The 25,107-nt window shown below is 59.8% G+C and overlaps 9 protein-coding genes and 1 non-coding gene across 10 annotated transcripts; 2 read left to right on the top strand and 8 right to left on the bottom strand.

Annotated features, from left to right (window-relative positions):
• Window positions 1–343: 343 nt before the first annotated feature.
• On the bottom strand, window positions 344–4,839 carry LY79DRAFT_268892 (uncharacterized protein). The gene is made up of 8 exons (XM_060552000.1): window positions 4,061–4,839; window positions 3,937–3,966; window positions 3,662–3,856; window positions 3,573–3,597; window positions 2,911–3,501; window positions 2,470–2,824; window positions 1,769–2,310; window positions 344–1,484 (listed from the first exon to the last, which is right to left on the bottom strand). Exons 1-8 carry the CDS (start codon window positions 4,719–4,721, stop codon window positions 797–799), a joined length of 3,087 nt encoding a protein of 1,028 aa, XP_060412495.1. The 5' UTR covers window positions 4,722–4,839; the 3' UTR covers window positions 344–796.
• A 1,129-nt stretch (window positions 4,840–5,968) lies between these two features.
• On the top strand, window positions 5,969–8,224 carry LY79DRAFT_269090 (uncharacterized protein). Its single transcript, XM_060552002.1, has one exon. The coding sequence runs from the start codon at window positions 6,070–6,072 to the stop codon at window positions 8,059–8,061; it is 1,992 nt and encodes a 663-aa protein (XP_060412496.1). The 5' UTR covers window positions 5,969–6,069; the 3' UTR covers window positions 8,062–8,224.
• Window positions 8,225–9,601: 1,377 nt separating this feature from the next.
• Window positions 9,602–11,351, top strand: LY79DRAFT_591513 (plasma-membrane choline transporter-domain-containing protein; the record flags this gene model as incomplete). The annotated part of the gene is made up of 3 exons (XM_060561287.1): window positions 9,602–9,865; window positions 9,948–10,961; window positions 11,034–11,351. 3 exons carry the CDS (start codon window positions 9,602–9,604, stop codon window positions 11,349–11,351), a joined length of 1,596 nt encoding a protein of 531 aa, XP_060412497.1.
• Window positions 11,352–11,652: 301 nt separating this feature from the next.
• LY79DRAFT_t176 lies at window positions 11,653–11,764 on the bottom strand. The gene has a single exon. It is a non-coding gene; the product is annotated as a tRNA-Arg (tRNA).
• A 651-nt stretch (window positions 11,765–12,415) lies between these two features.
• Window positions 12,416–14,836, bottom strand: LY79DRAFT_518795 (uncharacterized protein; the record flags this gene model as incomplete). Its single annotated transcript, XM_060555069.1, has 2 exons — window positions 12,416–14,002; window positions 14,180–14,836. 2 exons carry the CDS (start codon window positions 14,834–14,836, stop codon window positions 12,416–12,418), a joined length of 2,244 nt encoding a protein of 747 aa, XP_060412498.1.
• Window positions 14,837–15,979: 1,143 nt separating this feature from the next.
• LY79DRAFT_518809 (P-loop containing nucleoside triphosphate hydrolase protein) lies at window positions 15,980–17,034 on the bottom strand (the record flags this gene model as incomplete). Its single annotated transcript, XM_060555070.1, has 2 exons — window positions 15,980–16,251; window positions 16,377–17,034. The coding sequence occupies 2 exons, from the start codon at window positions 17,032–17,034 to the stop codon at window positions 15,980–15,982; spliced, it is 930 nt and encodes a 309-aa protein (XP_060412499.1).
• Window positions 17,035–17,269: 235 nt separating this feature from the next.
• On the bottom strand, window positions 17,270–17,881 carry LY79DRAFT_269150 (uncharacterized protein). Its single transcript, XM_060552003.1, has one exon. The coding sequence runs from the start codon at window positions 17,784–17,786 to the stop codon at window positions 17,319–17,321; it is 468 nt and encodes a 155-aa protein (XP_060412500.1). The 5' UTR covers window positions 17,787–17,881; the 3' UTR covers window positions 17,270–17,318.
• LY79DRAFT_518789 (uncharacterized protein) lies at window positions 17,779–19,108 on the bottom strand (the record flags this gene model as incomplete). The annotated part of the gene is made up of 2 exons (XM_060555065.1): window positions 17,779–18,406; window positions 18,522–19,108. 2 exons carry the CDS (start codon window positions 19,106–19,108, stop codon window positions 17,779–17,781), a joined length of 1,215 nt encoding a protein of 404 aa, XP_060412501.1.
• Window positions 19,109–19,767: 659 nt separating this feature from the next.
• Window positions 19,768–21,217, bottom strand: LY79DRAFT_690182 (AkeP protein; the record flags this gene model as incomplete). Its single annotated transcript, XM_060564729.1, has 3 exons — window positions 19,768–20,386; window positions 20,448–20,901; window positions 20,964–21,217. 3 exons carry the CDS (start codon window positions 21,215–21,217, stop codon window positions 19,868–19,870), a joined length of 1,227 nt encoding a protein of 408 aa, XP_060412502.1. The 3' UTR covers window positions 19,768–19,867.
• Window positions 21,218–21,938: 721 nt separating this feature from the next.
• On the bottom strand, window positions 21,939–25,014 carry LY79DRAFT_558679 (Six-hairpin glycosidase-like protein). The gene is made up of 7 exons (XM_060558201.1): window positions 24,639–25,014; window positions 24,264–24,575; window positions 23,996–24,195; window positions 23,406–23,940; window positions 22,786–23,346; window positions 22,557–22,731; window positions 21,939–22,492 (listed from the first exon to the last, which is right to left on the bottom strand). The coding sequence occupies exons 1-7, from the start codon at window positions 24,820–24,822 to the stop codon at window positions 22,114–22,116; spliced, it is 2,346 nt and encodes a 781-aa protein (XP_060412503.1). The 5' UTR covers window positions 24,823–25,014; the 3' UTR covers window positions 21,939–22,113.
• Between the last annotated feature and the right edge of the window lie 93 nt (window positions 25,015–25,107).

The following is a 25,107-nucleotide window of genomic DNA, read 5'->3' on the forward strand; positions in this document are numbered from 1 at the left end:
AAAGACAGGGAAGACCTTCAGCAAGGCGTGGGACACGGTTCGGACGACGGCAGCGTCTTTTTCCAATTTGGATTTGGTTGGCCATTTTCATTTCCTTCTGTGTCTTGTATTAAATTGGTACATTCTCATTTCTATCGTCAAGGTCAAGGATACTCGCAACTTATCGTCAGATTGTTACTCCCCACTGTACACACAATGCACCCGGAAATCGACTGCGTGGAGGTTTCGCATTTATTTAATATTTTAGGTTCGCCCGTGCTACTCGTCTTCTACCCGGGCAGCAAACCGCCTATCCCCTTTCCACCAGCATTTCGCTTCATTCTGGGTCGGAGTACCGCCCAGTTCGACCCTCTCTTCCTCACTGACCGCGTAGACCGTCTCCGTCACCCCAGCCTCGATAGGTACGGCCTGCTGATGAACCGGCGCCGAGCCTTTGCTGCCGTTCAGGCTCTGTGCTTCAGCTCCGCGCTCGATCAGGAAGTCTCGGACCTTTCTGTGGCCCTTGGCAACGGCGAGATTCATGGGCGTTTCCCCTCTGCCGTCCCGCGCGTCCACTACGGCGCCGTGCCGCAGCAGCGCCTCGACGACCCCGACGTGCCCAGCTTGCGCCGCGATGTGCATCGCCGTCCTCTTTCGCCTGGCGACGACGGCGTGTATATCGGCCCCGCTTCGCAGCAAGAGGTCGGCGACCTCCTCGTACCCTTTGAAGACTGCCACGTGCAGAGCCGTCCATCCCCGATGGTCGCGGGCGTCGACGGACGCGCCATGGTCAAGGAGCATGCCGACGACGGCGAGGTTACCCCAAGACGCCGCCTGGTGTAGCGGCGACCGCCTCTCGTCGTCCACTGCGAGCAAGAGTGCCTCCCTGGCTTCCCCAGCGTTCTGGACTAGGGCCCGGCAGGCCTCTACATGCTCGCCTTGGATGGCGCAGTGGAGAGCCGTGCGTCGCTTTGAATCGACGCGTCGTAGGTCCGCGCCGTGCTCCAGCAGCACTCCGATGACGGCGCTGCTGCTGTTCTCTTCCATCGCGGCGACGTGGAGCGGTGTTTGTCCGTGCTGGTCCGCGGCGTGGACGAGGTAGTCGCCGTCTTTCCGGAGCAGCATCTGGCAGACTTCCACGTCGCCGCTCGCCGCGGCGCAGTGCAGTGGCGTGCGGTTCCGGGAATCCAGCCGCCTCGGGTCCGCTCCGTTCTCGAGGAGCAGCCAGACGACCGGACCGCGCCCGGCCGAGGCGGCGAGGTGCAGCGGCGTCTGGCCGTGGTCCCCCTTGGCCCGGGCGTTCACGTCGGCTCCGCTCTCCAGCAGCAGCCACAGGAGACTCTTCGAGGCCTTGCCACCGCCACCGCCGTCTCCCGGGCCGCAGCAGTCCCTCACCGCCGCGTGGAGCGGCTGGTCGCCCTGGTTGTCCGTCCTGTTGACGTCCGCCCGTGCCTGGATCAGCAGCCATGCGGTGGTCGCGCGGCGGTAACGCATCGCCCACCGCAGGGCCGTGAGGCCGTCGGCGTCCGCGGCGTCAGGGTCCGCCCGGCGCTTGACGAGAAACCGCACCATGTCGTCCTGGCCCTCCTGCGCCGCCCACTTGAGCAGCGTCCAGCCGTCGCGCCCCGTGGCCCCGACGGAGGCCCCGCTGTGGACGAGAGCCTTGATGATGGGCTTGTAGCCCTCGTGCGCCGCCCACCGCAGCGCCGTGTAGCCGTCCCGGTCGGCCGCGTCCGCGGCTGCCCCGGCACCCAGAAGCGCCTCCACCGTCCTCAGCTGCCCGTACCGCGCCGCCCACCGCAGGCAGGTGTAGCCCTCGGCGTCCTCGAGCTCGAGGTTGAGGCCGCTGGCGGCCAGGATCGCGTCCACCAGCGCTCCGTCGCCGCCGCCCATGATGGCCTTGTGCAGGGCCGTCCGCCTGTCGGCGTTGGGGACGTTGAGCTCGGCGCCCTCGCGGACGAGGAACTCGGCGAAGGTCCGGCGTCCGTGGGTCGCCGCCCAGTGCAGCGGCGTCTCGCCGCGCCGCGTCTGCGCGTTGAGGTTGATGTCCCTGCCGTTGGCGATGGCCTTGCGGACCAGCTTCTCGAGGCCGAAGAAGGCGGCGACGTGCACGCCCGACACGTTGGCCTCGTGCGCGACCCGGGGGTCGGTCATGGCGCGCACCGCGGCGTCGAGCCGGGGCCTGTCCGAGACGAAGCGCCAGGCCAGCTTGTACAGGTCTCCCCCCTTGGGCCCCGTCGCCTTGTCCAGGTGAACGCCCCAGAAATTGGCGGCGTAGCCGTAGAGGGGGTACTCTCGGCAAATATCGTCCGTACGCGGCTCGGTCAGCCTCTCGGTGCTGACGGGTAGCCCCGCGAGACAGTACAGGCAGGTTCTCGTCAGCAGCGACGGCGACATTGAGTCTTCGTCCGGGAACACGGCCGCCTGGTTCTTCTTTATGTATTCTCCGGCGGTCCCGTGGGTCAGACGGACGATCCTCTTGTTGTCCGCGTCGGCGAGGACGACCACGATGCCGACGCATGCTGATATAAGCGCGTCTTCGATGCCGGCGATATCCGAGGCCCTGGGTAGTTGCCACGCCGGAGACCTGGACTCCTCGGCGCCGTTGTGGATGGCCAAGGCATGCGTCAGCTCGTCGACAGAGAGCTCCCTCTCCGAATTCACCAGCCAGTTGAGCGCCTTCAGCGCCAACTCCCTCCGGGGCCTGTCCTGATTCTTGATCCGACCCAAGGCCGTCGCGTATACGGCATCCGGACTTGTGGACAGCTGGGCCAATCCGCTCTTGAACCCGGCCAGGCTGTGAGTGGAAGCCAGAGATTTGATGTGTAAATGCGCGAGGAGGAACCTGAATCGGGGGGAAGCGGGTGGGGGGTTCGACGGTCAGCAGGAGTGTGCGATAAAGAAAGGGTACGCGCGACGGGGAACACTTGCATTCCGTGGGACTTGTCCGTGATGGTCGCCAAAGCCTTGGCCCTGAATGACGGGTCCGCTTTGCACCCCTTCTCAACTATCCCGTTCAGCTGGGGGCGGCTTTCGATGAAGCTGTGGAGGTATGCACTGATATCGTCGTTGTGGGCGGTGATGGGTAGCTCGCAGCCGGGGTCGATCAGGGTCCTGAACTTGCTGACGGGCCGCGACGTGAACAGCAGCTTGAAGCTGTCGGGGAGCTCGCGGCACACGCCCAGGAAGCCGTTGAGGGTGTTGGTTTCCAGGTCGTCGTCGAGGCACTCGTCCAGCGCGTCCACGACGAAGTAAATCGTCTTGAAGCCTTTCGCCTGGGACTTGAGCATCTTGAGGTAGTCGCGCTCGGACGGCGTCTGCTGGGTGCTTCTCCAAGCGCTGTGCGCCTCTTGGACCTTGGCGGATAGGTTTTTCGCGCCGCGCGACAGTTGGAGTATCATGCTACATAGCAGCTTCGTCAGGCAGTGGTCTTGGTGCTGTCTGTGGTCAAAGTAGATGAAGACGCAGGCTATCTCGGGGTTCGACGAGAAGCGAGCCCGGAGGTGGTTTATGACTATGGACCTGGACACGACCTCCGTCAGCCTTTTCTCGATATACGGCAGGTCGTAGAGAGATGATGATGGTCCCCTTACGACAACACAGTCTTGCCCGTGCCCGCTGGAGACGCGTTAGTATCATAAACACAGGATACTGCCTGTCTGGCTTTGCGGCGTGTGCTTACGAATCCCGTGACACCACAGCTTCCGCAAGCTGCCGTCGCACCACTGTTCCTTGAACTCTGTGGATTTCAGAAACCAGCGGCCGGCCTTGGGGGTCCTCTGGGCAATCCGGAACGATTCGGCATGGGTCTTTTCGAAATCAAGCGGCTTCGAGACGTGCCTCAGCCACTCTACCGGGTTGGACTTAGGATCGCACTCTTTTTTTTTTAAATCCTCATGTGAACGACTATTCAAAAAACCAAGGGGGGGGTAGAGGGGGGTTATAGATTGAACTAACCGGCCCGCGTTGTGTCATGACCGTAATACACTAAAATATCCTCAGCTCACGCGTCAGCTCTCCGATGATGGCGCCACCCCCTCCTCCCCTCAGCCTTTGTTCTGCAATTTCAAGAAATCCATACCGAAGTTCATTGGCCCGCCCCCCGACTGGTACTTTGTCGTGTCCCCCATGGTGTTCTCCGAGCGTTCACCGGTCGAGACGAGGCCCCGTCCGCTATCGGAGATGTTCTGCGTGACGTTCGTGCCGGACCCGCCGTCGAACTCCGAGTCCGGGAGGGACGGCTCGACCTCGGCGAGGGCCTTGATGGCGCCCTCCAGCTTCTCCATCTGCCCGAGGGACTCGGCGTGCGCCTTGAAGACGTGGTGGATCGCCAGCACCTTCAGCTTGCTCAGTATGTCCCGCATCAGAGCCTCGACCTTGTGCGCCTTGCCGAACGGCACGACCTTCTTCCGGTAGAAGCGGACGAAGACGGACCACTCCCTCGCGCCGCCCTTCTCATTCTGGCGTCCGGGCTCGATCTCGCTAAAGATGTCCTTGATGGTCCTTGCCCGTTTCAGGCACTCGGCGAGGGCGGGCTGGATCGCGCCCTGGACATCCTCGTCGGGCCTGTCGGCGTCGAGGGCCTGCTGCGCGAGGTCGAGCGTCTCCTTGACCAAGGGGAGGTTGCGTCCCACCTCGGCAAAGGCCTTGGGGAGGTCTTTGATGTGCTTGATCGTGTCGTAGGCCGCTATGAGCGACTGAATCACGGTGATGGTCGACGCCGTGATGCTGAGGGGGTCCATCGTCTCCAATGCGGTTGACTTGACGTCCTCTGTGGAGCGCGGTTACCATCAAGAGATGATGTTTTTGAAAGGCCGGGGTTCGACAATGGATGACTTCTCTGGCAATTATGGTAATTGTCCAGAAGCTGAAAGCGACGACGGTAACCCAACGAGACGATGGCCAATTGGGTTCCAATCAGGAGGGTTAAAAGGGACATACATGAACATATAAACGCGATAATATCTCGGGTTGCTCTATGGCGAAGGAGAACGATTCTCCACACGAATGTCGTATCGTACATGAGTGGACAGCAGCTAATGCATATCATCAGCTTGTCTTTCTGCATTTCGGTCAGCAAGGGGCTCTTGACAGGCCGATTAGACTCTCGCTTAATGCCAGAACGACTCTTACTGGTCCGACAGCCTCATTTGGAACCGGTTCACGATGCGCAGCATGCATTGCCTCTCTGTGGGCTGGGCAGACAACTGCTATTGGGATCCACCGCATGCAAGTCTTTTGCGCAGCCATCGGCCCAAGATCAAATGCATCGCCGGATTCCTAGTAACCTCGAGAACCTCTAGATCGTCCCATCGTGGTCCGATACTACCGAAACGACCTGGCTTAATGCCGTAGACGGTGTTTCCTGTAGGCCTTCCCGCAACGCCTAAAACCTCTCACCGCTCTACGAACAATCACCAAACTTTCAAATCTCCTTCACCAAAAAAAAAAAAAACTGTTCTGAGCTTGGTTGCTCGAAAACTCAGATGATGGGTTCCGAAAACGTGGCTGCATTTCGATTGCTGCGCAGCAAAGCTGACATGGTGCCATACATCCTCTAGCGCCGATATCGAATACCCTAAACAGGAAAGCTAGGCCAATTTCTGCATCTCCAGAAGCAGGCTCTGGCTAGGCAGACACTGCGCCCCCCGCAAGGCAACCGAAGGCAGAGGCAGTCCGCGGGAATGTGCTGAGCTGTTGGGAAAGAGTGCAATTGGGAAGCGGGTTGGCAGACTACCCTCCTCTACGCCGTCGGCATCCATTTGGGGGGGGCCGAGGCTCGTATCAGGGAGAGCCGATATGGCAATATGCAACGCCAGCAGGACAAGTGCGGCATGGACGAATGGTTGACGGATTGAGCGCTGACAACGCCGAAGTGCCTTTACCATAGACCGCACATCCGAGTACGAGTAGTACGTTCTCTCTTTCAAAACCCGACAGCGCCCGTCTAGTCCACGTCAGAGAACCGATCCAGTCCATGATCCCATCCAGCTTCTATCTGCTGATGATCCACGGCTTCACAGCTCAACAAATCCTTCACAAGAACCGGCTGTAGGGCTTCGAGCTGCGCAAGAGACACTCTGCGCGAACATGTACCAGACTGCACAATCGCGGCATCACCTTCAACTGGCCGCGCCGACCCCGTACCCTGGCATTATAGAGAGTAGTGACGCGGCACCTCACCAGAGCCTCTTTGCAGACAGCGACAACGGCAGCGATTGGAACGACTCGGACCCCGAGCAGTCCACCCACCGAGACGACAGGGCCAGCACAGGCGGCCGCGTCAAAGTCGATAGCCGCCAGCGTACACCGCTTCCTCGCAGGAAGCTGGTGGTCGTTGAACGTGACACCGACCAAGGCGGCTGGGACGACCGTCAATATCAGCGACGGTCAGGCGGTCAAGCTGTTCCATACGCGCCATACGGCATTCCGAACAAGCTGTTCACTCCAGCGGGAGACCCGTACTTGCAGCCGCAGCCTCCACTCGGTCCCCATCCCCAGGTCCAGTATCACCCACCCCAGAGTGGCTTTTTACCGCCAGGTCAGCAAGACATGGCATACGAAAATCCGTTCGCGCCGCGCGTGATGCCCTGGCACGGCCAGCAGGCTGGGCCGTACGGCAGTAACCCACCGGCTCCCTTATACGAGCCACATCCGACGTGGTATCCAGGGGCTGGGTATGGCAATGTTCCACCGAATCCGGCGCACTTGTCCGCAGTCCCGCCGGAACCGTATCCTTATGTCGACCCAGTGACCGATTACCGTAGGGGCCACGTGCCCATTCAGGACCAGCCTAATCCGTCTCCCGCGTTCGAACCCGCTCCTACCCCCCGACGACGCCGGCGGCCACCGCCGGCGGCCAAGGCCCCCTCGCAAGAGTATGACCTGGACCATCTCCAGCGGCGGCTCAGGGCTGTCGAGATAGACAGCCAGAACGCGGAGGCCCTTCGGCAGGCCGAGAAGGAGCGGGCTCGGGCGGGACGGCAGAAGCGGGAGATGGACCGACTGCGGCAAGACTTCAACGCTAGCATCCGGGACGCGGTCGACGACATCCGCCGGGAGATCCAGATGAGCCAGTCTGAGTCGCACTCGGAGCCTGGCAGAGCGCCGTCGCGGATGGACGGCGGCGCAGGCAAGCGGGCGGGGGGATACGCGGCGCCCGCGCGGGCCGTCTACGGCGATCGGGACGTCTGGGCAGAGAAGGGGGATGGGAGCGGCGGCGGCGATCAGGATGTGCTGATGCAGGAGATTGTGCAGTTCATCGAGGGAAAGAGGAGGCTCCAGCCGCAGGACCATGCACCGGGGGCGGCGTTCCGCACGGGGTCGCAGACGGGTCCCGGATCGGCGCGGGGGTCACGGATGGACCCCGAGTTGCGAAGCGAGGTCGAGTCGATCGTCTACGACATCCTTGGGGGGTCTGACGTGGGGCCGCGGCGGCATCGGCGAGCGTCGTCGCGGTTCCGCGGAGGAGCAGCTTCGGACAGCTTTCACCCCCGCATCGCGGCGCAGGTCGACCCTCGGAACTGGCCCCAAGAGGCGTACGACGGGGGAGTGAACCCTGCGCCGGTGAATCGTCTAGCCGACGAGAGGGAGTGGCTAGGCGTACCGCGTAGAGCGAGGAGACCGCGGCCCCGACAAGAGGACACAGGCGGAGCAGGTGCTCGTCAGACGCAGGGCGCCGGTTCCCACCAACAGCAACCGCCGCCGCCTCAAGCAAACATTTCAAGACACCAGGCTGTCGCAAGCACGTTGAACCCCAGGGCGTGGGGCGCGGGAGGCGGCAGCGGCGGCGGCGAGGAGGAAGCCGTCTCCAGAGCCAGAGCAATGGCTTACCAGAACAGCATCTCCAACAACGGGGTGCGGGGGTCCGGTCACCCGGGCGGGCTTGCGAGCCAGGGCGGCGCGTACGTGGGCGCCGCCGGGCACGAGGACGAATACGCGGCGGGGTCCTTTACGGACGACGAGTCGGACGACCCGGAGGTGTTTCGCAAGCGCGACGCCAGCTACCCCGAGTTCCGAGCGGACCGGGTGCAGCTGCCTCGTGCTCCGAAGCCTCCGCACCTGCAACAAGCCGGGATGTAGCAGCCGTGATTCGGTGTGGGGGGTCAGGAAGGGAACAGTCAAGAGGCTACCGGGCGGGGCGGCGCCGTACTGTAACCATGAAAAAGGAAGAGAGGCATTGCAAAATGGCCAGTTTGCTTTGGTAGTGGTTCGAGTTTCGTCTGGGAGCCTCGACAAGTTTGCGCAGATATGCCACGCCGGGTGCTGAGTCCGGTCGCTACCGGTTTCAGTCGTGCGTATTGAGGAGGGTTCCCGCACCTTCGACGGCCTTAGCATTCTGGGTGTTTGTTCAATGGAGTCCCTGCAAGCCGGGCGGCCCCACAACCTCCAAGACGTGTAAAACATTGTTCAATCTAAGCAGGGCAAAAGAAAGTGGGCGGCTGGGCCCGGTTGGCAGGGTGGTGTTTGGATCTTGATCTTGGCTGAGGTGACTGGTGCCGATATCCGAGAAGTCGAGCTTGCTATGCAGTCGTAGGTACCAGTATGTACAGAGGTGGGTACATTGTGCCTTGTTACTGTGACGTTTCGCGTTGCACTTGCAGGCAGCATCGCCAGCGGGCCTGCGTGCGGTCAGTCTTTGCATTACAGTCGGGTGGTTCTCGGACTGAACTGGACAGGACTGCATAAGGTTCAGTCAGATCGGTTCATCCAGTGTGTACCTAGCGTTGATGGTCGGGCCAGAGAGAGTAAGAGGCGATCTCGAGTATACGGGGAGAATGTGGAGTATCTTAGTAGAGAGAGCATAGGTGGGTATCCGTAGAAGTACGGATACAGGTTACCTAGGTAGGTTGGGACATGCTTGGAGAGCACCTACGTACCACAGCGCGCCTCAGGTCTTACATAAATAAGTCAAGTATTGTGGAAAGGAAGTGGGGAATGGCCGAGGCCAGACGAGCCTTGGCACGTGACTCTCGGCAATTCGACGCGTAGCGTAGCCCCTACGCAGCTGACAGACGCAGCAACCCTGCGGCGATGCCCGGTTCCTGTCTGGACCTGCCCAATGACGTTACCATGTGCAGCGCACGGGTGGGAGACTAGCCGGGTTGGCATTTACACTTGTGCCGGATTCAAGATGCCTACAAAATAGATTAGGTACCTACCTACCCTAATCAAAGACGTAGGTAAGGTAAAGAAAGGCTAGGTACCTGATGTAGATAGTTTGGGTGCTAGCTCAGGGCCAACAGCCAATAGGGAAAGAGAGAGACGGATAGAGAGACGCGCCGGAGCTGGTACAGCAGGTCTCAACATGCAGACCGCACCGACTGGCTTGTGCCCCCGGACCACAGAGCCCAGACCAGGAGGGAACCAAAGAGGGAAGGGACGAATGAGGGAAGGGCGCCTGCTCCCGTCATTAGTTTAATTATTTATGAAATGGCGCCGCCGTCATCGTCATGGAATAAAAGCGAACCGCCAATTCCACCCCTGCGCCATCCATCGTGACTAAACCAGGACCTCTCTTCTTTCTCCATATCATCTCTAATCTATATTGGTTTTCCAGGCCCAGGGCTTTTCCTTCTTCCTCCATTAGCCTCGCCGTCGTCGACCCCCTCTCCCCCAGATAATGTCGCAACAATACGGCCAGTCGGCCGGCTACTACGGCGGTGGCCCGCCTCCCCAGCAGCAGCCTCTCGATCCCAAGAATGACCAACAATATAACAACTACCAACAGGGCTATCCTCAGCCGCCGCCCCAGGGATACGACAACGGCAGCAATGGCTACGGGTACAATGCGCCGCCCCAGGGCTATGATCCCGAGAAGTACACATTCGAGCAGGCCTTCAAGGTCGACAAGCCCAAATACAACGATCTCTGGGCTGCTATTCTGGTGCGCTGCTTCCCTCTGTGTCGCGACGACGGTACCCCGACGACGCCAACCCGTGCGACGAACGATGCTAACCCGACCCCAGTTCATCGCAGTCTTCCTTGGCTTCGCCGCCGTCTCGGGCCTGACGATCTCGGGCTACTCCGCGACCAAGAACCTCAACGGCGGCGGCATCTACGACGGCGCCAACACCTTCGGCCTCAGCACAAACACCATCGTCCTCTTCGCCTTCGTCCTCGTCGTCGCCATCGTACTGAGCTATGCCTACGTCTGGATCGCCCGCCTGTTCCCCAAGGCCTTTATCTGGGTCACTGGCATCCTCAACATCGTCTTCGCCTTCGTAACCGCAATCTACATGCTCTCGCGCCGCTACTACTCGGGCGGTATCGTCTTCCTCATCTTTGGCGTCTTTCTCGTCTTCGCCTTCATCAGCTGGATTCCTCGCATCCCCTTCTCCGCCCTCATGCTCAAGACCGCCATCAAGGTCTCCAAGAAGTACGGCCATGTCTACCTCGTCTCCTTCGTCGGTGGCATCCTGGCCGCCGCCCTCGCCGCCTGGTACTCCGTCACTCTCGTCGCCACCTACTCAAAGTACCAGCCCTCGCAGAGCAACCCGCAGTGCAGGACCGGACAGTGTAGCCAGGGCAAGGTCATCGGCCTCATCGTCTTCATCACCTTTGCCATGTACTGGATCTCCGAGGTCCTCAAAAACGTCATCCACGTCACCATCTCGGGCGTCTACGGCTCCTGGTACTTCTGCGTCAACAACTTTCCCAAGGGCGCCACCCGCGGCGCCCTCAAGCGCTCCCTGACCCACAGCTTCGGCTCCATCAGCTTCGGCAGCCTGATCGTCGCCATCATCAACCTCCTGCGCCAGCTCTGCTCCGTCGCCCGCAACCAGGCTGCCGGAGATGGCAACATTGTCGGCTACGTCCTCTTCTGCATCCTGGGCTGCCTCATCTCCCTGCTGGATTGGGCCGTCAGCTTCCTCAACAGATACGCCTTCTCCCACATTGCCCTTTACGGTAAGGCCTACATCCCTGCCGCCAAGGACACCTGGAAGATGATCAAGGACCGTGGCATCGATGCTCTTGTTAACGTGAGTAATCCCTGTCTCCTCCCCCGCCCCCCCCCTCCGTGTCGACAGACTCGGTAGCTGACCGTTGTACAGGAATGCCTCATCGGTCCCGTCCTCTCGTTCGGTGCCACCTTCGTCGGCTACGCCTGCGCCTTACTTGCCTACCTCTACATGGTCTTCACCCACCCCGCCTACAACCAGAGCGGCAACTACACGCCCATCGTCGTCGCGTTTTCCTTCCTCATCGGCCTTCAGATTGCCAACGTCTTCACGACGCCCATCTCCAGCGGCATCGATACTATCTTTGTTGCCACGGCTTGGGACCCCCAGGTGTTGATGCGCGACCACCCCCAGCTCTACGACGAGATGGTGCGCGTGTATCCCCACGTCCAGCAGGCCATCCACGCCTAAAGGTCTGGCCGGGTGTGATTGGTGTTGTCCAAGGTTGCTATTGGGACGTGTCCCGAGCAACGGCGTACGAGATTGTATACCCCAAGGCGCGTTTGATTCTAGGTAGTACACCGCACTAATGTAATTATGTATATTACATGCACAGTCTGAGACTGCGTGTGTAACGAGTGAGTGAAATTAAAACGACAGCAACAGTGCCTTGCTTAGAGGACAAAATGAGCCCAAGTGTGGCATTTGAGTCGAGCAAAACGAACTAAAAGTCACGACGACAAACGAAACAAAACAAACAAAACAAAAGAATTGACCAGCCTGGGGGTCGAACCCAGAATCTCCTGATTTGCACAACCTCTGATCCCTGACTTGAGATCTTGAGAGAGTCGTAGTCAGACGCCTTGCCATTGGGCCAACCGGCCGGGTTGGAGCGAGTTCTGGATGTGGAACCGCTTCTGGAGGAGAGGAGGAAAACTAGCGCCCAAGAATGGTTCGGACTACGGGATGGGCGGGATTCATGGAGGGCCTTGCCCGGATCGCATCGAGACGAGATTTCTTTTTGCAGAGTTTTCATGATGGGCTTTGCGGGTCGTGTGTTAGGGGTAATCCCGGGGGGCGGATGACCGGGTCGGGGACGAGCACGGGCCCGCCGGTGTGAGGGGGGGGGACGCCCCGAAGGTTCGCCGAGGAGGTCCGCCCATTTGGCGGGTAGAGAAGGGCGGGTTTCCGGGCGTGTTCCCGAACGGTGCAGTCCGGGAGAACTACCTTTGAGGCGCCCGTCGGTGGAATTACTGCGACGGCGTTCATGGGCCATTCAATACAGCAAGAACCAAAGACACTCGTTAGCCACATCGCCTCGGCCGACAGGACGCAAGCAGCGTATACCAAGGTCCAAAACTCAGTCACTTTTAGTCTATTCTGTTGATTACAATATAATAAAACACACTGTTGCCACAATGCTCGCTGGCTGAAGTCGAACTCGAAACTGAAGACAGCCGCCCAGGTTGCCACCTCCCGGCATCTCCGCATACATACATACACAAACACACACACACACACACACACACACTGCCTCACCTCGGGATCCAGAGGCCCCCGTTCCCAAACGCCCGGTCCCTCAACGCGGCCCCCTCGGTCCTGACCCCCGCCAGGTGCAGCGGCACCCGGTCGACCTGCTTCTGCACGCGGTCCCTCGCCTCGACGTACCGGTCCGCCAGGCTCATCTCGCTCCGCGCCGCCCGCAGCCTCTCCCGCGTCTCCTCGGGCCCCCAGTTCTCGCGGCTCAGGCTGGCCACCGCGAGCAGCACGTCGGCGCCGTAGGCCGCCAGCGCGCCGTCCGACCCGTCCGCCGGCGGCGCCGACGCCCGCAGCTGGCCCATGACGAGCACCTTGAGCCTCGCGCCGAGGAACTGCGCCCCGCCGAACTCGTGGATCAGGTGCACCGTCGCCACGTTCTTGGCCGCCACCCGCGGCGTCGCGTACGGCGCCGGGCCGACCGTCACGATGCTCTCGTGCCACTCGGCCGACACCGCCGTCGCCATCGCCTCGGGCAGGACGACGCGCGCCCAGCCGAAGTAGACGCCCCGCATGCGCACCCTGACGTCCTCGGGCACGTCAGTCAGGTTGGCCGTCGGCACGCCGAGCTCCGCCCCGCCGCGGCCGGTTCCCCGCGCGACCCTCCCGTCGAACCTGATCGGGAACGGCTCGCTCGGCCCGTCGTCCGAGCCGACGACCTCGGGAGGCGCCTCCTGGAACCCGGCGCCCCCGGCGTCGCCCGACTGCCACGCGTCGTAGCCCGCGCCCCGCGCGGCCGCGTACCGGTCCTCGAAGGCCGCGACGTGCGTCCTGATGCCGGCCTTGTCGATGCCGGCCTTGGCCTGCGCGACGTGCGCGATGTTGGCGGCGTGCGCCGCGTGCTTGGTCACGACCTTTGCCTTGGAGAGGGTCTTGGCGCGCGCCTGCACGACGGCGGCGGCCGGGCCGATGTACTTGTTCACGACGGTCGCCGCGACGACGGAGCCGGCCTTGATGCCGATCTCGAGGGGCATGCTCGCGAGGCTCGCGCCGCGGACGACGCTGGCGTCCGTCGAGGTGCTGGCGACGCGGAACACGGGGCTCGCGCAGAGGACCTTGCGCTTGCTGCTGCCGTCGCTGCCGCCGGAGCCGCCGCCGCCGCCGCCCGAGCAGAGGACGAGGCGGAAGTAGCCGTCGTCGGCGGCGGCGGGGATGCGGACGACGTGCGTCTCCCTGGGCGCGTGGGCGGCGAGGTTCCTGGGCGCCTTCCTGAGGAACTTTCTGATGTCGCGCTGGCACCCCCTCTCGTCCGCCTCGGCGAGGTCGGCGGGCGCCGCGCGCGTCGACGGCGTGACGTCGAGCCACGACGTCGTGGCGCCGACGAGCGACTTGAGGTTCATGCCCATGTTGCCCGAGAAGCCCTTCTGCTGGAGCCAGACGGTTCGCGTAGGCGGCAGCGGCGCGTCCGAGAAGACGGTGACGGTGACGGAGGTGGACGGGCCGCGGTACCAGACGAGCGCGCCCGAGTGGCGGAGGATGGAGTAGTGCTTGGTGTACTCGAACGGGTGGCTGACGAGCCCGCCGGCGAAGTATTTCGTCTCCTCGAGCGCGGTCTGCCAGAAGGACTTTTCCGCGGCCTGGGAGTCCTCCGTCGTCGTCGTCGTCGTCGTCGTGGGCGGTTCCGAGGGGGTGTACGTATTTGGTGAGACGGGGGGGCGAGGGCCGGCGAGGGGGAAGGTTTGCGACGTCGGCAGAGGGCCGCCGGAGGAGAAGGACGCGGTGTTCGGTGACGTGGGTGAAGGGGAGGGGCGGTACGCGGCCACGGGAAATGTCTGCGCGGTCGGCGGACCGGGGAAGTGCGGACCGGGACTGGGCGGCGCGAGCGACTGCTTCCCGGAACCAAGCGTCGAGGAGGACGGCTGGAGCTGGTAAGGTGACTTTCCAGGGGGAGCGGTCACGGGGGGCCCGGGGAAGTATCCTTCATAGTCTGAAGGTGCAGGCGTCGGCTGCCCGCCAGGGCCGAAGCTCGATGAAGGCTGCGGCGGCCGGTACGGCAGTATCTCGGGACGCGCGGACTTGGCAGGCTCGGCCGGGTACCCTCCAAACGCCGACGGTGCCGGTGAGGGCAAGGGCGCCGATTGCTCCCCGCGACCGGAAGACGGCGGCCCTTGCGGCCGATACGGCCGATACTCCTGCCGCGGCGACGGCGACGGCGACGGCGCCATCCCGAACCTGGGACTGGGGACAGGGGGCACGACGGCGAGCCGGCCGCGGGAATCGACGCCCGGGTATTCCTCGTAGGCCGGGGGCGGGTCGTGGATGGACGGCGTGGCCGACTGCCGAAGGTTCGGCGTCGACCGGGCGCCGCGGAGGGGCTGGTGGCGTTGGGGAAAGGGGTCGAAATCCGGCGGCGGCGGCGGGCCCGGAGGAGGACCCGGCAGGGGTTTGCGCCTGAAGGTGGCAGCGCCTGGGGCGTACATGACTCTCTCTCTCTCTCTCTCTCTCTGTCTCCCTTTTGCAGGTCTGTCTTCGCCGGGCGCCCTTGTCACGCGGCTCCTATTTGTTGATTTTCTTCTGTAACGGGGCTGGCCTTGTTGCTGTTGTTTACCTGGTTCAGCGGGCGCGCGCAGCACAATGTTCATCAAAGTAGTTTGTCGGAGGGTTAGATAGAAGATCAGAAGAAAACTGTGAAACGATCAGCAATTTTATTGGGTTTTTTCCCCCTTCTCCCAAGAATAGCGAGCCCCCCCCCCCTTCCCTGAAATTACGGGCGACCTGAATCTGGAAGTGTCTCATCACGTGTCGCCAAGCTGGGCGGCTGGGCGTGTTGAGGGGAGTTATGTAGCATCTTTCAAGGGGTCTTGAGGACGTGTGGTATGTAAGCGACATTCCATCGGTGAAAGCTGGCCAAAGCGTTTTTTTTTTTCCTCCCCCCATCATCCGGCAAGACCAAAATAACATTGGCGATAAAGGGTATTGCGAACAACATCAACAGAGTTTGTATATTCTGCACAGAGTCGGGAAGACATTGGGGAGGTTTCTGTTCACCTGGATTCTAGGTTCACACTTTAACCAACAGAGGATGCAACCGAGAGTTTCCAACTCAGTCAGCCCGCCCCTCGAGAAGCCCGGCATTTCACAAGCCGACGGTTCTCGCTGACTGCGCCGCCCAATCACCGCCGGCGGAATTGTCACTGATGCGCGCACGCAGTATTCCATCTTGCGAAACCGGTAGAGCACGGCCATCGAAGCCACATCGTGAGGGGTGTGGAAAAGATGAGGAACAAATCAGCGAGTCGCTGAAAAGACAGAGCAAAGCAGGCCAAGACAACAGTGACACCGCAGCTGGCATCCAGTCTGGAAGTGAGTATATATATATATATATATATGTGTGTGTGTGTGTGTATAAAATTCAAGATGCTTTTCACTCGCACGAGGCGCGCGTGAGGTCGAATCAAGGCATCCCTCAACCGCCCAGAATTACATTACAAACACCTATAAACCAATAGGATCCCCCCCGTCACGTCATATGCGTAGAGCTTCCAACAGTAGCAGCGTCTCCCGCCAATCGAGGTCGACATCTTTGGTCCCGTTTCCCCCAGCTCACACCTTTTCGCCATGCCTCACCTCCCCCACCGCATCCACAGGACGCACCCGGCGACGAAGGCGAAGCCCATTAGGATCAGGTTCGTCAGCGCCCCCTCCACCCACCGCTTCGTCGCCATCTCCTCCCTTGCCTTCCACCCGCCTCCCGGCCCGATGGCGTTGGCATGCGGGAACGGCGCATCCGGCACCTCCTTCCCCAGGAACTTGCACAGCGGCTCCCACCCCTCGTCCGCCGACCACTCGAGCAGCTGGTCGGGGGGCACCATACCCCGGATCATGTCGCAGTGTTCTGTGTCCCCCCCATCCGGGCCATGGTTAGCATACAGTCCCCGGGCTATCAGAATGAAGAAGAATAATGGGGTGAGACGTAGACAATGACCAAGGAGAAAGAAAAAAGAAGGGGAAAAAACTCACCCCGGTAGATCCACTTCCCGTTCCTCTTGATCGCCCTCGCCATGTCACCGTCCGGCGCGCGGAAGAAGAGCGCCCAGAGGAAGCGATGGTAGACGTGCCACGCCCAGAACGCCTCCCGGTCCAGCAGGCTCGCCACCCAGAAGCTCCAGCTCTCGTTGACGTGCACCAGCGTCTTGACCGCGCTTCGGTGCCACGCGTCCAGGTCCCGCCGCACGTTGAGCACCACCTTGGCCTCCGGGTACGCCCGGATCATCTCCGCCGCGAAGCAGCTCGCCGCCGCGTCCGTCACCGCCACGCAGTGGCCCAGCAGCTCGTCGAACTCGGCCGCCGAGATGCTGCAGTCGCCCGTCTCCCTTTCGCCTTTGTCTGCCTTATCGCCGCCGCCATTCCCGCCGTACCACTTCTTCCGCGCGAGCCTCACCCACCCCGTCGCCGGGATCGGTGGGTCGTCGTAGACTATGTCCCACCCGTGGTACGTGTGGTCGTACCCGAGCGCCAGCAGCGCCTGCTGCAGGGACTCGGTCGCGCTGCGCGGCGGGCCGACGCAGAGCACCTGCATCGGCTTCGTGCGCGTGCGCTTCTGCGGCGGAGGGATGCGGTAGACATGATTCTCGAGGAAGTGCCACCACCAGTGGTTCATGCTCGATATCGGGGACATCATGGCTTTGGCGGTGCGGCGATGCGCGACGGGCGACGGGCGACGGGCGACGGGCGACGGGCCTCTCGGGCGGTGGGAAATTTGGGGGCACTTCCGTCGTGGCGCGGGAGTGAGCTTCTCGGGGCTCCCGATCCGTCTTTCTATTTTTTTTTTTTTTTCCAAAAAGATTTGTCTCCCAGTTGTTGACCTTTGCTCGCCGTTTGAACTTGTCTGTAGGTTCTGCTAGTGACCGAAAGATGAGTTGAGCTGCAGACTGGAAACCACCGAGCGTGCATACGATTGCGTTACAAGTCAAAAACGTGCAACGGCTGTCTGTTAAATATCAAATTGAGGGAACCCGCCTCCTGCCCGATGAACCTCCAAAGCATGTGCCCTGAGACGTTTGGAAACCGTATGCCGTCATGGCGTTGCGAGCTGGCTTGGTCATTCCCAGTAGCCGCAGCAAACAAATGGCATAAAGAATCCCTGCAGACCCCTGAGAAGGACGGGAAACTCGCAAAGCTGGCACTGGCTGTTATGTGGCATATCATCGGACGAGGGGGGAGGCATAAAGGACGGCCTCGGCACAGCGCAGGGCTCGGCCGCGGTGCATCCTCTTCTCCACACCCGCTTAACCAAATGTGAAGGGATGGCGAATGGAAAAGCTTCCCGGCGAGCTTGCTTGAACATGAGGGGCCACTGTACAGACACCTGTTTGAACTGAAAATGCCTTGGATATATGCGATGCGGCCGTTGGCTTCGGCCTCAGCCATGCTTGCAGACCCAGTACCCCGCCTTGCCACTCTCTGCCGTCTCTAACGAACGCCAAAACTTTGTCCACCCCGGGCGGCCGTCGCTCCGCAGGTGCTCAACCTCCTTGACCTCGCCCTTCTGGCTCTCTGCAGTCAGCAGCGCCGTATACAGCGACTGGTAGAACAGAATTTGCTTCTCAACATCTCTGGGCATGGCGTCTATAGGACCCAGCACGAGCGACTGGAGCTCGTCCGCGTCCACCTCACCGAGGGTGGAGATGAGAAGCGTCGTAACGTTCGGTCGCGGCACCGGAACCCGGCGGACAGAGCCCTCAAAAGAGAGGTGCAGTCGCCGCAGGGCAGGGAAGGTGGCCGTGATGCTGCCGACGATGCGCAAATACTGGTCGCGGGGGCTCAAGGCGCGGAGGTCTTTGATCAGAGGCGCACCAGCGGACGGTTGCGGCGCGCTGTCGAGAGACCGGTCGATGAGAGACTCGTCGCGATCCGGTATCCGAAACTCGAGCGACGTGATCCAGTTCAGCTGCGGCGTCGCCATGGCGTACGGAAAGTACATGGCTTCGAGCCTCTGCTCGAACTTGAACGTGTTGCTCGCGTACAAGACCTTGATCGTCTCTTCGTACCTGCGAGACTTGTCAGCTACTGGTCGTCCGATGTTGCCGAAACACGGCAGTTGGTCTCATCTCATGCGACATGGAAAGACTGTCTGTCTGCCTCTGTGTATGGGAGAGAACTCACGCCTGCCGACACGACAGCAGCCAGGGCAAGATACAGAGATACGTCTCTTTGGGGCCGCATGTCTGGAAGAAGCCTCTAGGACACTGATCGGACAGCTTTGACTCGAGACGCCGGTCGTCCGGGCCGCACACGCAGCTCCACCAGTACCACTGCGGCACCACGCTGGCGTCGGCGAAAGGCGGGTCCATGGGCGACACGCCCGGCGAGTGCGGATACCAGGCGGGCACAGGCTGGTGACCTTTCCGCCATCGCACGTCGGGCTGAAGGCTGCGTCGGTACAGTAGGTAGAGATGAAGGATTTTGCGGCCGAAAGCGAGCTGGTAGATGTAGTACCGCAGGTCGGGTGTAAGGACGTCGAAGAAGGGGCTCTGCGAAACGGAATTGCGAGTCTCCACGACCTCGCCGGACGCTGGCGGCGTCCGAATGGTAAGCGAGGTTGTCAGAGAGCCGGTTCTGGTGTCGTCCGCTTTGACCGCTGATGCCGAGGCTGCCTCCGCATCCGGAGCGGTGTGAGCCGCGTTGCGCGGCTTAAGGCGCGACGGCAATTCGTCATCCGGGCTTGGTACTCGGAGTAGTGATTCCGACATGGTTCTTGGGAGGGGCAGCTGTTGGGCGACGCGCTGGGCGGGACGGACTGCGCAGATTGGAGGAAAGGGGACGGGGGGGCAATGCCGGAGTTGCCGGCCAAAAGAGGGAGAGAAACTGTTATGTCTACGGGGGGTTTTAAAGGGGATAAGACGAGTTTGAATGTGTGAGAAATGTCGTTGGAAAAAGAAACCGTTGTGGTAAATGGTTCGTTCTGCAGACAATCAAATTGAGAGGGTAGGCAGGTACTCGCGAATGGAAGTCGGGAGTGACACCGATCGCCGAGTGTCGGCAGCTACGGTACAGTGCGCCTGCCGTGAATTGGTGAGAAGGAGCAGGAGGGTACGTATCTTTTTCAATGGGTAAGCGTGGCAGGTGCGGATTCGGTCTTTCCCTTTGTGCTTGCTTGCGATCAAGGGATTGTTGTTGGCTGTTCTTGCATTTGACGCCGGGATGCTCCTTGAGAGGACAAAGGGTGTGCCTGGCAGCCTGGGTAGGCCTGACAGCTGCTGCCAGCTGGCGCTCTGGGAATTCTACAGTTGCCATTTCCAAATGCCGCTAAGTGAGTGCCCAAGAGCTCAATCAGATCATAGTCCTTAGCTCCTTCCTGAGAGTAACGGGACGCCTTGCATAAGTATTCCTAACAGGGGGATCTGCGTACAGCCATGGGTTGCAAAGTAAGTAAATACGAGGGAGAGCTGCGATCAAGGGCGACAATGTACCCACTCCCTGAACTTGATTGCTGCAATGACCGTATCTGGCTACTTCAATGTCTCGCGGACATTCTTAACGTGCCACACACCCCCTTTTCCCACGATGAAAATCTCGTTCTCGTGGAACGCCAGGTTGACAGGATTGTTGCCGCCTCCGCCAACGCCGATCGAGCCAAGCGTCCACCCGGACTCGGGGTCCAGGACGTCGACCACCTCGCCGCTCGCGCTAAAGATCAAGCCCGAGTTGCTCACGCGCACGCCGTCGTAAATGTACTGCATGGGATGGCTGAGCAGCCACTTGTTTGTCAGTAGCGGGAGACGTGCCGCCGACGAGGAAACCGCAAAGTCGAACGCCCAAAGGTCGCGGTCGCCCAGGGGGTTCCGCCGCGACGGCTTGACCTCGAGGGCGCTCGTGTCTGACAAAAAGAGCGTTTTGCCGTCGGGAGACAGGGACACGCCGTTGGTATTGCCTTCAAGTAGCGCCAGTTCCTTGATACGGAGTGTGGTGCCGTTGACGAAGTAAAGCGCAGGCAGCGTTGGTCGCCCGAAAGGATTCAAGTCCCGGCCCTGCCATGCAATGTTAATAACTGGAGGAACATTTTTTTCAAGGTGTAATCAGGGTACATACCCAACCAGAGTCCGAGTCCGTCAGGTAGTAATTCCCCCCGCGATCCATTTCAATCTCATTGAAGCTCATGAATGGCCGCTCGTAGAAGTTGTTCAGCACAGTTTTGCGCCCCCACGTGGTGGGGTCGATGGTGGCTAGATAGGCCGTCTCATTCGGGCCTCCACCCGTAACGACGTGCAGCTTGCCAATTTGATACACGCAGCCGAGGACGTTGTAGGTGAGCGGGTTGGTGCGGATCTTGGTCAAGTTGTTGGTCCGCACGTCCAGTATGTACTGCCAGTCGTGCGCGCCGTTGCCGCCTTCAGGCGGCGGCCCCCATTCCACAAAAAACAGGAGCGATTGCTCGGGAATATAGCACGCGGCCTCGTGTACCTGGAACGGGAGAACCTGTAACTGCTCGACCGTTGCATTGGGTCCGATAATGTCGAAAAAGCGTTCGTCATAGGCGACAAAGCTCGTTTAGTTAATGTGCTGGTTGCTGGATTAATACACATCATTGCATGTTATTCGACGCACTTTTTCCCACGCCATGTAGGGGTGATGAGTGAAACTAACATGGCGGCGACACCCGAGTCCGAGACTTGGGCCGCGGAAGGCGCGTCGAAGACGGAGCGGTTAGACTGCCCCGGGATCACGGCCAGAAGAGGCTCTTCATTGGAAACCGACGCCCACCGATCCGTATCAAAGCCGGAGGGCACGGCATCGAGCTGACAAAGCGCCGGGCCCACAAGGCCGAGAAGGATATTACTGGCAGCGGATTTGGTAAGCATCCTATGAAGATTAAATAATAACTTTTGGTATACTGCCTGACAGTCTTTTATGAATATAGATTGGAGGTTTCACCAGGCCTTTATATCTACATTTATCCTCACTCAAGAACTAAGAAGCTGGAAAGCCGTGTCATCGGACTCGGTCCGTTATCGGCGCTCTGTCATAGCCTCCACCTCCGCAAATACCGAACCAGTGTTTCCCCGCATTTCTCCAAGACTTCGGACTCCACTCCGTGAATACGGATAATCTCCGAGATCCTCGTTGATGTACTTACTGAATAATGGTCATGACACGGCCGTCTTGGGAGCCAAACGGGCTATCGGAGCTGCCGGGCGAAAAGCGCAGCAGCGAGACAGTGAAAGAGAGCAAGCGAAGAAGTGCAGCGTCAGAATCCAGCAAGGAGCGAGCAACGGCACAAGCAGAGACGGGTCTGGGTACTTGTACTCTATCATGGTTGACCCTTCTCCAGGGTAAAGTCCCCGAGAAGGTCAGCTATATATACCATACGCAGGTGGATAAGCACGTGTCCATGGCATCGTGGCTATGGACCTAACCGTGTTTATGACAAGTTATGTGTCACACAGTGGCATAAGGTCGTATTATACTAGGGCGTCAAGTGAAGCCTTGGAAAATTATAGAGTCATACTTTGAGCTTATATTCTATATACCGCACCGGGTACAGAGAATGATCCGAGGCTGATTGGTCATGGCAATATGTATGGAGTGACTCGGGCGGCGACTCTAGGCTGCCTAGGCGCATCAGGTACATGAGTAAAAGCTATTAGGTTTTTATACAGCCAAGAAGCGGGACGGTCACGGAATGTATACCTCGACCTATTAGCTAAAATGAAAACAAGAAACGCAAACCCTGCAGCAAGACTTCCTGGCGGCTCCTTTACGCAGTCCCATAAACGATATCCGCCTCTCTCGACGCAGGAGTGACCTTCAAACCGCTCAAGGAGGGACCCGTGATATTGGCCTCCACCGTCGTCTGGAACGGAGCCAGAAGCTTGAAGTACCCAGTCCATTCCGACGGCCAGGCAGGCAGAAGGCGGATCTGGGTGTTGTTCTTGGCGAACGTCTGTATGAGCATCTCTTGAAGCCCGATCGCCGCGCTGCCGTAGTGGTTCATGTCCGGGGACCAGTCGTAGTTTGGCCCCTTGAAGGTCGGGAACCGGTACGTGGTGCTGTCCGCAAACCTGTCGATGGTGTTGCTGGCGGCGCGGTCCGTCTGTCCCATGCGAGCGAACCAGATCTGGTCCTGCCTCCAGCCGCTAGAGCCTTGGTTAGCCATCACACTTCCGACCCGACGAGAGAGAGGCGGAGGAGAGCGCTCACTATGTGCCGTTGTAGGTGGCCGACTGGCTGTCGTTGAAGTACGCATTCATGGCGTGGCTCAGGTTGGTTGGCTGGCCAAGGCCGTACTCGCCCCAGGGAAACACCACGTACATCGCCGTGGGCTCATTGTTCTCCGTGAAGGAGTAGTTCGTGGCCGGGGCAATACACACGAGGTCTATTTCCCAGTCAGATCAGGCCGGAACGTTGCTCGTGGTAGGCAATCACTTACCTGGTGAACCGGGGCACGGATGAATCGGCGTTTCCGGCACTCGGCTAAAATAGCTCTCGTAGTACGAGGCGTTTCCTTTGACGAGGCTGGAGTTGATCTGCAAGAGATCGCGAATTGTTTTGCGCAATCCCGACACGGTCGACGCCGGATTCAGGGCCAGCTTGTAAGTCTCGGCCCCCGAAGCTGGGTAGATGATCAATGTGCCGTTCTCTTCCAGCCCGTTCCGCTTCTGGTAGTACTCGTCGAACCACGCGAGCTGATACTCGATGAACGAGATCCAGGGGGCCACGTCGATGCCGCCGTGCATATTCGCCTGCAGCACCATGTCGGCGAACTCGTTTGCCGCGTCGCTGAGCCAGCTTAGCCAGTCATTGAAAAGGACGCCCGGCGGGTAGAGGGAGGTCCGCGTGTTGCCGTCGTACGCGTTGGCATCGTACTCGTACACGTTGGGCAACCCCGTGTTGTCAATCTGCTCCGACGTGAACCCGACGTCAAGGCCGAAGTACAGCTGCCCCAGCTTGCGGCTGGTCGGCGAAATGTTGCTGTAGAAATTAAATTGTTCTGCTTCCGCGTTAAAATTGAATTCGACCTGCTGGCGGTGGAAAATGGGGCCGACTTACGAGCCATGATGTCGAAATCTCCGGTTTTAAGAAGCGGCCAGTATAGAAGCCTCTGGTTCTGGGCCGTGAACGTGCCGCCGGACCATCTTCTGTAGTCAGGCGTGAAGCTCTCCTGGCCGCGTACAAGGATGGGATCAAAAGTGAACAGCCCGCCGTTGAATCTGGTCGGGTACTTGCCCTTGGCATTGCATGCCATCATATACCGGAAGTACTGGTAGTTTTTCCCGACCTGGAAACCCGAGTCCGTCGCCGGGGCATCTGGGTTGATGATGATATAAGACCGGTCCCAAAACGAGTGCCACCATTCAATCGTGTCGGTCTGGCTGGCTGTTGGTATCAGCGAAGCACTGTTGATCAACCCCGAAATCCAATCCTCTACATCCGTCGTCTGCTCCTGTCCTGTAGCGATGTAAAGCTGGAATGATCTAGAAGCAGAAGTCGACGCCAGGTTGTAGGACGTGTAGCTGGTGTTTATGTATTTTCCGGTAGTGATTGAGTCAGGTTGAAGTTGGGGGGACATCATAAAGGTACCGAACTACGTCGACCAGTCAGCGTCATAAGCACAGCTTATATATTAGATTGAATGGTACCGTATTGTTTCTCATTGGATTGAACAGAGACTCGGGCTCAATTGACGATAGATTCTGCTGAACAACCTGGAAGTCAAATAGAGGTGTCTCTCCGTTATGGTGGTAACTTAGTACACCTCCGGACGTATAGCTGATGTTGTCTGGGCGTTGATAGGGAAGCGGAAGTTCCGGGACGCTGTTCAATCCCCATGACGTTTGCTCTGTGGTTGATTCTTAGATGAAATCCAGTAGGTGCGCCAAGGGCGAAAGGAGCGAAGGAAGAACCTACGTTGTTCATCAACGACCATTTGATGGCCCTCCGTGCGCCATGTCTCAAATCCAGCAGTCAGGTTGAGGGGCACTGCGCTTGTAACCTCTGTGTGGATGGCGGACGTGTCCATGTCGACCCAGATCTTAACCTCGGTGGAATCGTCGCCCCTGATGGTCGCATAACCGTCATTGATGTTGAGGCGCTGTTCAAACACGGACGCGTTTGCCGCAAACGGGTTCGGGGTAAACGACAACCGCACGCGACCCAGCTTAAGCAAGGAATTGTTCTCGTCAAACGCACCGCTTTTTGCGATGTAGAAGAGAACCTCACCTGCTCGACCCCATTAGCAACACCATCGGTGACACGATGACCAGTAGCGGCAACCGAGCTTACCCGACTCAACCCACAAGTTCAGTCCAACATCGCCTCCACCGACCGGCATCGAGCCCGAGGCATCGGTGCTCTGCGTTGTCCATACCGTGTCGTAGCTGCGTGGGAGGTGGATTGACTGGGCGCATTGTATCAAGCATGACACTTGATAGCCACGCACAAGACGCTTCAGGAAAGTCGACGCCATGCCGGAGAATAGAGCTTTGGCCACACGCTTGCGAGCGAATGTGCCATTGTGACAAGCCCATCTGGGGTATCCGCAGATCTATTATAGCAGCCCACTGCCCCGCTAACCCCGCGATGAGCAAGGTAGGTACTCAATGCGATCAACTTTTCCGTCTATGTTATCACTGATGCTACCTTCCCTAATCTACTGTAAGTTCAGCGGGGAAGAACTCCGTTTTGCGACAGTGGTCCGAGGAAATTAAGAGTGGAGATGTCTAATAACGTCAGGTGAGCAGCGTCCGCGGGA

Source organism: Colletotrichum navitas (assembly GCF_030913465.1).
Source record: "Colletotrichum navitas strain CBS 125086 chromosome Unknown LY79scaffold_44, whole genome shotgun sequence".
NCBI classification, from domain to species: Eukaryota; Fungi; Ascomycota; class Sordariomycetes; order Glomerellales; family Glomerellaceae; genus Colletotrichum; species Colletotrichum navitas.